Below are 13,256 nucleotides of genomic sequence, written 5' to 3'. Positions count from 1 at the left end.
GATTGTGATGATAAAACTGCAAAGATTGAGGAGATAAATAAACAAATGGTTGAAAATCAGAATAGTTTGAACAGGACTATACGAGAGAAAGAGACACGCATTGAAGCTTTGAAGTTAGAAAAAGGACAATTGGAAAGTGAATTACAGCAGGTTGAGAAGACATTGGCAGACCAAGCAAAACAGTATCAACAAACTATAGATGAACTGACCCGAGCAAGGTCTATGGATGCAACTGCTTTACAAACTGAACATGAAAAAGCTATCAAACTCAACCAAGAGAAAGAAATGGAAATTGGACAGCTTAAAAGAGACATAGAGCAATTGGCGTCTGATCACAGAGACACCAATGAGATGCTTTCCATGACTGTTGCTGGGCAGAAACAGCTCACTGACTTGTTGCAAGAGAAAGACATGTTTGTGGAAACTTTAAAACAAAATGCAGCGGAATTGCAGAAAGAACTGGAAAGTAAAATTTTGATTTCAACTAAGGAAACTGAAAGCCTTAAACAAGCTGTGGAAGAGAAAGATAGACAGTTGGGAGGTATGAAAGAAGAAAACAGTCATTTGAAAGAGGAGATTGATAGATTAAGGGACCAGCAAAGTAGGCCGCAAATACAATCTGAACCTAGGACTTTGGACATAATTACCGAATTAGAAACTGAAATCACGCAACTTAAATCTTCTCGTAATGGTTTGGAAGAAGAGGTAAATATGCTAAAGAGGACATTGGAGGAACAGCAAGCTTCTCTTGTCCTATCGCAGAAATCCATTCAAACTCAGCAAAGTGAGCTAGAGCAGGCCCACTCAAGGCTCCAACAATCAACACTTAATTATGATCGGCTGATTCACGCCAAAGATGAAGAAATTGTAAGATTGAAAGAAAATATTGAAAGATTAGGAGAAAGAAGGCTTGAGTCTACCCCTGGTGAAATCATTTTGCAAGAAGATAAGACGCAAACACTAAACCAAGAAAATGGCAACGAAAAACATGATCTGTCTAAAGTTGAGATCGACAAACTGGTCAAAGGTATAAAGGAAAAAGAGACAGAAATTAGTCAGTTGAATGAGAAGAATATGTCCCTTACAAAGCAGTTGGATCAGCTGGTTGTGTCTCGCGATGAGGTTGGTAAACTTTCGCAAATGATTTTACAGAAAGATTTGGAGATTCAAGCGCTTCACGCAAGGGTGTCTCTGGGTGGAGGAGGTCATAACCAGGACATCTTATACCTTCAACAACAGATCCAAGCTTACGCAGTGGAAAGGGAGCAAGTTCTAGCAGTTTTGAATGAGAAAACTAGAGAAAATAGCCAGTTAAGGTCTGACTATCATCGCCTTATGGATATTATGGCTGGGAAGGAGGCTGCGTTGGTAAAACTACAACAAGAAAACGTACGGCTTTCAAATATGAGCGATCCAACTGGTAGTCAAGAAATGTTCAAAGAGACTATTCAAAATTTATCCAGAATTATCAGAGAGAAAGATATCGAAATTGATGCCCTAACGCAAAAATGCCAGACGCTTGTCACAGTCTTGCAAACTTCGGGAGGCGATTCAGGTGGAGGATCTGGTGGGGTCAGTAGTAATCAATTTGAAGAGTTACTACAAGAAAGAGATACTTTAAAACAACAGGTTAAGAAAATGGAGGAGTGGAAAATGCAGGTGATCACAACAGTTAAAAACATGCAACACGAATCGGCACAACTTCAAGAAGAACTTCTCAAATTGCAAAACCAGATTTCGGCTGATAGTGATTGTAGTTCTAAATTGTCGGTTGATTACGCACGCCTCATTCAAAACTATGAACAAAAGGAAAGAAGACTGGGAAGTTTGAGTCAAGAGTTAGCTCAGGTTCAACAGACAATCACACAACTGAGCTCTACAAAGGATGTCTTATTGGGGAAACTGGACAGTGTAGCTCCTACTGCTGAACTTGGTCAAGCAAGTGCACCATTGGAGGTAAAAATCCAGCAAACATCTTCAGTAGTAAAGGATGATACGCAAGAGGTAGCATTGTTGCGTAGCCAGCTAGCTGAGAAAGACAACATCATAAAAACATTGCAAGAAAACAATCATAGACTTGCAAATTCTGCATCTGCTTCAGAAATGGAGCAGAGAAGTCACGTAGAAGAGGTGAGACAAGTTAAAGATCGACTAGACGCATTGCAAAGAACAGTTCGTGAGAAAGATTTGCTTATAAAAACCAAAGGTGATCAGTTGAGTAACGTTAGCGAGGCTTTGAGAAACAAAGAAAATGACAATGAAGTTTTGAAGCAAGCCGTGACCAATTTGAAGGAGCGTGCGCTGATTTTGGAGATGGATGTGAAGAAGCTGAAGGAGGAGAACGAAGCAGTGGCAGCAAAGTCGAGAGAGAAAGAGTCTGAGTTTAGAGCATTACAGGAGACGAATATGCAAGTCTCACTGCTGCTACGAGAGAAAGAGTTTGAACTGAGCGCCATGAGTGAGAAGTCTGCCACAGTGGAGAGGATGCTCAAGGACAAGGAGCAGGTCAGTCTATTTTATTCAAATATCTGGGTACGACAGGACTGGACTTGACTGACATTTGATATTTGTGTACCCAGTGGTTTTTGTGTAGTTCTGTGTATGTGTTGAGTGTGGAGACGAGTGGGGTTTGTGTTTTTGTCCATTTTTGTTTTTGTTGCATAATGTCAAATTAGAACAAATGAATAAATAAAATAAAAAATGTATGCACATTAGGTACATTTACATGGTTAGTAATCCAATAACTAGCACAAACAGATGACCCAAATAATTAGCTCAGATTTTTTATGAAAAAGATGCAATATTCAATAAGTGTTTTTTATTGCAATAACAATATTATTGCATTATTTTTTTTATATACATTTTGGCACAATAAGTTTGGTTAATTTAAACCAAAAATGCCTTCATTTACTAGTCTAACTGGGTAATAAAAAGAAATTGTGGGATTCATGAATACATATCACTGTAAAATGGAGAAGTTTATGTTGTTACAATATACTTATTTTCTTGCAAATATAGTGATATTGGCTGACACAATGATTAATATCATAATCTGTTGTGCAGCCCTAGCTGACATGCACAAAAGAAATTTGAGCAAAAACATATTTAAAAAATATGATTCAATCAGAAATGAAAAGAACATTTTCATTTTATATATATTTTTTTCTGCAGGGCAAGTCTGGAGAGTTGAACCAGCTCCTGAATGAGTTGAAGTCTATGCAAGACAAAGCAGTGGCGTTTCAACACGAGAGGGACCAAGTGATGATGGCTCTTAAGCAAAAACAAATGGAGACCACAGCTGTGCAGACTGAGGTAATGGCAATTTACTATCAGGAAATATAATTGTACAAATCATGTTTGAAAATTAGTAAATTAAAGTAATTAGTTTATTATTATTGTTGTTGTGTTTATTATTGTGGAATATATTAGATAGCAAGGGAAAATTTTGTTAAAGTTTATATAATAGGGCAGAAAGGTGAAAGATCTCATCAAAGATTATGTTGTGATGATGACTTGACAAAACTAAAACTCTTGTAATGTCTGCTAAGTGTAATATTTTCAAAAGCATTTTTAAACTGTTTTAGCTTCAGCATGTGAAGGACAAAGAGCAGCGTCTGAACCTGGAGTTGGAGAGACTTCGTAATCACCTTTTGGAGATTGAGGATTCATACACAAGAGAGGCGCTGGCAGCAGAGGACAGAGAGACAGAGCTGAGGAGGAGGGTGGTGCTGCTGGAGGAGAGACTGGCCACGTCCTCCAGCGCAGTGGAGAACGCTAGGTAAGAAACTAATTATTGAACTGATTAAGAGGACTATTAATAGTTGCATTTTATAGCAATGTAACTATATATCACATAAACTGTATGTAAATTTATTATTAAAACCGTACAGTTCATTTTAACTGGTACGTGCTGACATAAAACAAACCACTGAATATTCATTGCACTTGTGCAAAGGGACCATTCAATACATTCAACACTGCCCTCTGGTGGTCTGAATGCAATTAGAACCACGATAAGCTAATTCATGAATGTCTCTTTTGACATTTCAGTTTTTCCTGGAGAAAAGCAAGATTATACTGTATTCAAGTTAGGAATGCAACGATATTATTTTCCCACAATTCGTTACATATCTTGATATATGATTGATTTGATTTTGATACTTTTTAAGATGCAAAAAAATCTCATGTAATTTTTTTCTGCTAATGAGTACAATATAATAACACTATGATGTTAATGAAACATTATATTACATACAATTACAGTAGAACTACTGTAAAGTTGTAGTTTATCAGTGAAGTGTTTTAGTTCATTTGGTTAAGTAATTTACAGCTCTGAATTTTTATTCAGTGAAAATAAGAACAGTACTTTCTCAGGCTATTTTATATTTTATAATATAGCCAGCCTACTCTTAATATAGAGTGGTAGGGGAGTTACGCTATCACACTTTTAGTCCTTCTCTTTAGTCCTCTCACTGTGTGCACATGCCTCATGCCTGTGTCCGCACTGCACTGTACAGCACACTCTCACTGTGTGCACACTGCCCTGCTACAGTCTGTGAGACACTGCATTCTCCCACCCTCTTTATGGACACTAAAACTATGTCATATTACATAGAAATGTATCAACAGACTGTTTTCTGACTAAAACTTATGAGATAAAGTTTGAGAAAAAGATTGCTATATTGCGGACTGCGCTGTGTGAGCATATACGAGCCATAGACCGTATATATGAGTGGATATAGCTAATGCACTAGCCGCCTCGTGCTGAATAGGAAGTGCTTCGGGCAGCTCTTCCGGCTCCTTCTGCCCCTGGCTTCAATTGGCTTACACTGGGATCTTGTCACCCCTCTCTCTGTAACTGCTGCAGTGGGCTTTCAAAAAATCTTATTCATAACACAGAGCCTGGCTCCAGATTCACTCCTGTAACCGTTAGCATTGTGAGCCTTATTTGAGTGACGCTGAAAACTATGGGTGGCGTCACACTCGCTTAGTCCACTTCTTTTATACAGTGTATGATATAAACACATTTAATGAAGGCAAATGTAAAACCAAAAATGATTCTAAAGTATTTAAAAATTAATATCTTTGTCATTCCTGGGTCAACATGAGATAAAAAGTGACAAAGATAAAGCTCACCTCTGTTAGAATATTTCAGCTGTAAGTCATTATGGAGTGGTGTTCTTCCAGCATCTGAGAAGGACACTGTGATAACTGTTTTCCTTTGCGACCAAAATAAATGACAACACAACGCGTGTGCATGTATATGGAATCGTGAGACCAGTATCAAACGATTCGATATTATATTGAATATCATTGCATCCCTAATTCAAATAAACACTTTAATTGACCAAAACAAAACCTTTTCAGATATCCAAACAAATGTCTCCTTTACTCCAGTCAACAGGCCAGTATGCAGGTGGAGTCCCTACAGGAGCAGCTCAGTGGAGTTGTGAGGCAAAGAGACGAAGCTTACGCTCAACTCCGGACAGCTCAAGACCAAGTGCAACAGTACGCAGTGTCACTTTCCAACCTGCAGATGGTGCTAGAGCAGTTTCAACAAGGCATGTTCTGTTTTATATATTGCAAAATGTCATTGTTTTGACTGTATTTAATTGAATTTGAGCATGATTCAGCTACAAAGCCTGTTGGATTTAAATGGGATCTTTATGTTGTATTTTAGAAGAGAAAGCCATGTACTCAGCTGAACTGGAGAAGCACAAGAGGGAGAAGGAAGACTGGAGAAAGAAAGCTGAGAGGTTAGAAGGGCAAGCATCTGCTCTACAGGTGAATACAGCATTATTTTTGTCTCATTTTAGAGTTTTCTGTTTAAATCAAATACAGTAAATGCTCTCAACTGTATGTTGTTTTTCTAGTTGAATCTTGATGAAGCCAATGCTGCTTTGGAGTCTGCATCTCGTCTCACTGATCAGCTCGACCTGAAGGAGGAGCAACTGGAGGAAATGAAAAAACAAGGTAAGAGTATTATAACAATTTATTTTGTTAAAACAGTTCAGACAGCACGAAATTACAATGAATACAATTTCTCTCTTTGTGTTATATTGCAAAATGTAACTGTGTGACGTGAACCTTTGCTTTTATCCATAAATATCCAGACATTTTGTATGGTAAGCCTGTCATTTTAAGTGCAGTTTCATAAATATAAAATAATTTATAGTACCTCTCTATCTAGAATTTCTTGTCTGATGTGTTAACTAAACTATACACTTTCATATATAGTGATCTTAGCTGGCAAGCATATGCCTCACTTTTACAAGCCAAGTTTATTAGCTCACAGGCACAATACAGTCTAGTGTTGTCTTTTAAAATCAGCCTTATTAAAAATCTTTGTTGTTGAAACAAAAATATGTTTTTTGGAGAAATGGTCTATAGGGTGTTTTTATTTGATTCTTGGTTCAGAGTTGAAGTTTCTTATGGAAAACACCTGCATTAGATCTGCGTCTGTGCCAATCTCTACATCAATCTCTCAGATTCTTTTCTTCTCTCTGAGTTTAAATCTTCTTCAGTTTTTGACATTTTCCATATTGTCATCATATGAGCTTAAGTAGTCACTCAGAACAGTTTTGAGTTTATTTGGAAACAGCTGTGAATTAAATGGCGCATTGCTGGTTCAATTTCCCCAAAAGCTGTATTTTTGCTGTCCTCTGTCATCAGTTAACAAAGACATTGTGGAATTGCCAAAATTTTCTAAATTTGCTAAGAAAACAGTGTCACAATTGGGTGCCTACTGCAATGAGAAGCAATAAAACAAGCATATAATTAGTTTAGATTATAATTTTGTTTGCATTTATTATTAATGATTATGTACAACAGGGGGTTTGTGGTTCTTATAAAAATGGATAGATAGATCTTATTATTATTTGTTTTACAGTGGACATCAGACAGGAGATGTTGGAGGAAGCCCAGAGGAAATTAATGAATCTCCTGAACAGCACTGAAGGAAAAATAGACAAGTAAGATCACAAAACTCTTATTACAAGTGTGGAACTGGTAGTGGTAGTTGATCAGGATGGGACAAAGCACTATTCCCACTAGACAAAACACGAGATTAAGTCCATTAATTCACAGAAAAAGTAACTACACTATTACAATGGAGTGCTTAAAAATGTATTACATTTGTACATGTACATTTAGTATTCGTATATGAAGGACATCTGGCATTAAATTAAAAGTGCACTATGTAACTTTTCCGGTAAAGGATATGTCGCCTGCTTGTCTTCATAGAGATAGCATTACTTGGTCTAGAATATTTCACAGTATATTTAACTGCATGAGAAGATGATACAACCAGGCCTAGTCAAATTTAGTGTGTTCACAAAAAAATGACAATTACCAGTATATTGATACAGCAACCCATGACGATGAATTACCAAAATCTATTGGGATATATCGATATTTCAATATTTCTGTAACCTACATTGATTTATGATGTTTTTTTCCAGAGTCCTGATGAGGAATCTGTTCATGGGATACTTCCATACTCCGAAATCCAAACGTGCTGATGTCCTGAGGCTCATGGGGAGTGTGCTGGGTCTGAGCAGAGAAGATGTGGATAAGGTAAGATCACTGGAAATACTGATGAGAAATTGTTATTTTCTTTGGATGTCTTTTGTTTTTTCATCTTTTTGGTTGTCGAAAGAACTTTCAAGTGTATAAATGTAACACTCTTTCAAAGGACTGATCTACGCCCAAAAATGTGTGTTGTTGAATTAACTAGAATTACTATGAGGGAGAGTTCATTTATTGATACTTTGCAGCTGACGTGGTCAACATTTTCTGGGGGTGTGATGCTAACTGTCTGAAGCCCTGTTGCTCAAGTTTGACTTTAATCTGAACTTTACTTTAACACAGTCTGACCTAGAACTAGCTGGAACTACCATATATGGGCTGATTTGGGGTGTTAAACGAGTTCCTCTCAATAAACATTACAGTTACAAGCTAGGTAGCATTAGTTATTCCTTTAGTAACACTTACCTTTTTGTAGAAAATCAAACTCCTGAACAGGACCATTAGCAGTTGTATTGATCACAGACTTCGGTGTTGTAGTCTTAAACAAGGCTTAACACCATTTAAATTCAGTGGTAAAAGTAGATTCATATTAGTTGGCCTACAGTATGTAAGCCTATGTCCTGAAAAGTATTTATAATTTTGTGGGGTTTAGGGTTAGAGGTTGTAATTCAAACCACTGTTATTATGAAAGTCATGACTGAAAAAGATTTTTAAAATCCTCATATATTTTTAATACACAAAAAAGTCCAAGACACCTTTGGGCAGTTGGAAAATCTGACCTATTTCTTCCTCCACTGCTCCTTAAATCAACATCACAATGTTTAATCTTAAAATATCACCTCCAAATCAGTGCAGCTACTTGACATGAAACAGGGCCAACAGCCTTTAGTTCAGAGCCAGTGCAGAGTCAGGCTTTGTGAAAGTGACCGCTACTTTATTATGATAAAACTCATTGTTTTTCTTCTATGTTTTCTTATTGGATTACGATCACGGAAACCCTTAAATGGCTTTAGAGTGAGATAGAAGTCTTTTCCATTATACAGTAAACTAGTGTTTGAAATCCAGCTTGAAGGCACAAGCTAGTTATCTTTGTGCTAGTTCAGCCCAGATAAGTGGAGATGGTTTTGTTATATTTAGGACATCTGGCATTGAATTAAAGATGCACTGTGTAATTTTCACCTGCTTGTACCCATAGAGATAGCATTACTTTGCCTAGAATATTCCACAGTATATTAAACTTGAGCAAACTGTTTGAGAAGATGGCACAATCAGGCCAAGTTACAAGTCAGCTCTATGGGAAGGCAAGCCCAAGCACAGTAAAGGCCGAATTATAGTTCTGCATCAACTCAACGCACATTGCAGCCGTTGCCTTGTCATTTTTGATTTATGGATATGCATTGAAGTCTAAGCGCCGCAAAGTAATTCACTGCCACAGTTCTAGGAGGCTAGGATTTAAAACTGCCGTTATGTGTATACAAAATGAAGCGGGAAAGCGGAGTACCAGAAATGTATGTAGAGCGGATGTAGAGAGGACCAATCACAGCCCTTATTGTCTGCATTGTTTCAGCACATAGTTACAAAATTTTGGAGGTGCATGTTGATCGACACAGATGCTCTGCGGAGGGAGTTCACAGCAAGGCAGACTCCCTGCATCACAGGCAATTTGATGCATGACCATAAATTGGGCATAAGAACGCATGTTTTCAAGGTATTTTGGAGTAGTGTGAAGTGAACCCTAACCCAAAACGAAATAAACACAAAAGCTATATATTTTTGATGAGATACTATGGAACATTCCAGACAAACCAATAAAATCTGCAAACCCTCCATCAGAAAAGGTGCACAGTGCACCTTTAAAGCTAAATTAATTTTCAGATCAGCTCAAAGGCAGGAAAAGCCAAAACAAACCCAGATTCTGTCTTTTGAACTTTTGTTTCTCACCAAAGAATACATAAATAAAAGCGAAATACACTGTTTATTCCATATTTTTGTACAATATTACTAATAATTTAAATCTGCTTTTGGGTTATTATGTCAGTGGAATAAATTAGTTTCAGTATTATTGTTGTCTATATTTACTTCAGCAATAGACCATTTAAAATCCTCTGTAATCAGAATGTTAAAAATAAGGGAATGGAGGCAACTGAAGGCAAAGTGAAGCAGATATATTTTCAACCAGACAGAAATATAATAATAATAATAATGATAAGATCCAAAGCTACGTCGCAAGACCTCCAATTATTAACTGATTAGCAGATGTAAGTGTGCAATAATGTTTTACAACATTATAACAAAAAATAAATAATTTAGAATTTTCAAAGTACACAGATTAGTAAGGAGGATGGGAAAAATACAATACAATACAATTTTCTAACGTCAGCGTTTTCATTTGCAAAATCTTCTACGTATTTTCATATGTTGTGATTTTAAAGGGGAACTCAGGATTAATCACAGAATATCATATGTTCCATTTCACTTTTGCCTCCAGTTGCCTCCATTCCAGAATTTAGGATGTTTTTGTTTACACATTTTTAAAGGGTCTATATATCAAACTTGAAAATTTGTTATCATGACCAGTCTAGTCACATGTGGTCCACCAAACCACTAGGCCATGTTTACTTTTTAGTTACAAACAAACCAAATGGAGGTGGCTATGGCGTAACAGCCCCTGTGTGCTTATGACACTGCAGTTGTTGTATCAGAAAGTTTGTGTCCGGAAAGATTGTGCAATGTAAAATTCTCGGCTCTAGTTTGATGCAGGTCATTAACACAAAATGCGGTTTATTCTGTCGTCTGGCAGAAGTTTTCAAAACCATGTCCAAAGTGTTGCCCAATTCTGTTTTGAAGCAAAACACACACAATGAGACACTGATAATTCCATTTATATTTTCCTTTCACTATTTTCCAAGTTTTAGTACAAATCCAGAAAATATTTAGAACTCATCCCAGTAGAGTAGCGATCTCCCTTTACTGCCAAAACAGACGTTATTTGGGGGTTGATATTGAGAAATACAGATTTAGGTGAAAAAATAATGTACTTTTTTCATGATTCTTTACAAATAACAATACCTAAAAGTGAAGAAGCATCATCTACACAGTTAAAAAATAAATAAATAAATAATAAATATATATATAATATATATATATATATATATATATATATATATATATATATATATATATATATATATATATATATATTTTTTTTTTTTTTTTTTTTTTTTTTTTTTTTTCCCTAAGTCCTCAATATGTCACCTATAACCTGGAAGTTGAAATATAGTTAAGATTTGTATTATATTATTATTTGCTCAGCTTTAGTTTCTTTAAACAAAATGGCTACTATCCATCATTTTTAGACCTCTTAAATATAGGAATAGTTAGTATTCTAGTAGACCTAGAAGTTGAATTTATTCCATGTTTTGCAAATGTTTTGCAAACTATCCTTTTCTATTGTGTTTTTGCAGATGCTGGAGGAGGATGGCAGACATGGAGTGACCGGCTGGGTGTCGAGTTGGTTGGGAGGAAGAGGAGCTCAGAGTGTCCCAAACACGCCCCAGAGACCCACCAGCACACAGTCCCTCAACTCTGTAAGACCCCCCAGGATATTATATTAAACATATGTCAATATGTCTCTCAAAAATGGAGACAGAGAGATGGAAAGAGAGACACTGAGAGAAAGATATAGACAGAGAGTGAAAAAGAGACAGAGGGGGAGAGAGAGACATGGACAGAGACAGACAGAGATCCCTTTATTGATCTTTATTGATCCCGAACAAAATTCAAGTGTTGCTGCAGCAACATTTCCACTGCACTTCTCTGTGGCCTTTAGGTCATATAAATCAGTGACAACAATATAAATTCACATAAATCACTTTCACAATGCACCTTAAATGTTTTTCTCCTCTGCTTCAGTCCTTCTCTGAGATGTTTGTGAAGTTCCTGGAGATGGAGTCAACTCCGAGTCTTCCAGCTCCAAAACTCCTGGACATCAAACCTCTGAATGCTCCTCCACAGAGAAAAGGCAGTGGAGCCACCTCTTCTTCAACCACAGGTAAACGGTGGGAAAAAAGCAGTTAGTTACAGTTAGTGGAAATCACAGTCTGAGCAATCTTCCTTCAGCTCCTCTGGCTGCATCCCGAGGCTTTCCCAGGCTACAGAAAATCACCATTCTGACTTCAAATAATTTCCTTTGTGGATCAATAAAGTTTGTCTAAGTCTAATTCTGTTTTATTCTACTCTATACCTTTTAGAGCTTTTCCATTAGCCCTTCTCAGCTGGTATAGAACCACCTCAACTAGCGTCTCTCAATGTGGAGAAGCAGCATCTCCATGTCAAGCACTTCAGCCTCTCTCTAAATTAAATCCTCTAAAGACTAAATCATTTGGCACAAGCTCATTGTGTAGTGTCCTTATTCTTTTACAAATATGTAAACTTTCTCCCTTTGCTTTAGGATCGGTTCCTGGTAAGCGCCCCGGGGAGTTGAACCCTTTCTTAGCCCCTCGCTCTGCTGCTGTGCCTCTGCTTGGGGCCCCAGGACCCTCATCCTCCACAGGACACCTGCTCATGAAGCCCATCTCAGATGCCCTGCCCACCTTCACCCCTGTGCCTGTGTCTGGAGAGGCTAGTGGAGGCGCTGCTGTTCTCAAAGACTTACTCAAGCAGTGACCAGCGCCAAACCAGTGACAAGACAAACTGAGCTGCAACTGAATAAAGATCATCTCTGCTGGGAGAAACTGAAACACTATGTTGTTGAGAACTGCTCTCTATGCAATGAAAGATTTATTTCTCATCTTTTATAAGTGCATTTAACAAAGGACTTTTGGGAAGGATTGCATTGCAGACATCTGATAACGGTTTGAATAATTATCTTTATCATTATACTTAAGGAGAAACTTCCATTTCAGCAGAAAACTATTTCTGATTCAGGCTTAAACCTGGCAGCATCATCTGTGCTGGGATTTATGTGGTTCCTCTACATCTGTTAAAACCATACAGACATTTTTTTGCTTTTCTGTCTTTTCCCTTTGGCCAGACTGCAGTGTGCAATAAGCTTTGCAATTATGGCTGCATCTGCGGTGGATCTGTTGAAGTACACAACTATTATATAGTTTTATATATAAAATATGGGGGGGCTGTTGTATTTATCGGCACAGTGGAAATAATGGAATAAAGTGCCTGCACTTTTGTTAGATGTCTGTGTGAATCCAGATTGTAAATGGTTAATATAAAAACAGATAATGTAAAGTATGGTTTTACCTGAGACAGCTGTCAGTCCATGTCCACTGAAGCTACATTTTTGTATAGACTTAAATCTAGAAGAAGAATGCTACAGAGTTTCAGATGTTTCAATGAACCTGTACAAATGTAAATTGGAGCCATTGGGTTTTATAGATAAATAAAAATCAGGAAAGAATCACATTTGTATAAGCTTTAAGGTAGTTGCCATTGAATTTGCATTTTCAAAACAAATAAAGGTACTACTGAACATATTTCTTCCAGTGTCATCTGTTAATAATTGTATTCAAAATGTGCAATAACGGCTCCCAATGACAGACTGTTAACATTATAAAAACGGTGAAAGGTGAAAACAGGTTTGTGCGCCAGGGGTGCATCATGCTGTCCGTAAAGCAGTTGTCATTTTTGGTGCGTCGTGTGTTCCAGATGTGGATACTACCGCACGCGCTGCCAGATGTCACGCCGCTGGAGCAGAGGAGGGGCTGTGTATCTGA

The 13,256-nt window shown here is 37.3% G+C and overlaps 1 protein-coding gene across 1 annotated transcript; it reads left to right on the top strand.

Annotated features, from left to right (window-relative positions):
• The first annotated feature begins 6 nt into the window (after positions 1-6).
• Positions 7-13,016, top strand: trip11 (thyroid hormone receptor interactor 11). Its single transcript, XM_055157623.1, has 11 exons — positions 7-2,505; positions 3,172-3,312; positions 3,585-3,778; positions 5,398-5,561; positions 5,681-5,784; positions 5,874-5,973; positions 6,890-6,971; positions 7,461-7,575; positions 10,992-11,114; positions 11,440-11,578; positions 11,978-13,016. Exons 1-11 carry the CDS (start codon positions 46-48, stop codon positions 12,190-12,192), a joined length of 3,837 nt encoding a protein of 1,278 aa, XP_055013598.1. The 5' UTR covers positions 7-45; the 3' UTR covers positions 12,193-13,016.
• Positions 13,017-13,256: the final 240 nt, after the last annotated feature.

The sequence above is a fragment of the Boleophthalmus pectinirostris genome, unplaced genomic scaffold (genome assembly GCF_026225935.1).
Source record: "Boleophthalmus pectinirostris isolate CB_2022bp ecotype Guang Dong unplaced genomic scaffold, ASM2622593v1 HiC_scaffold_10, whole genome shotgun sequence".
Lineage (NCBI taxonomy): Eukaryota > Metazoa > Chordata > Actinopteri > Gobiiformes > Gobiidae > Boleophthalmus > Boleophthalmus pectinirostris.
Note: the sequence above shows the minus strand (reverse complement) of the source record. Positions and strands in the feature narration are given on the sequence as shown.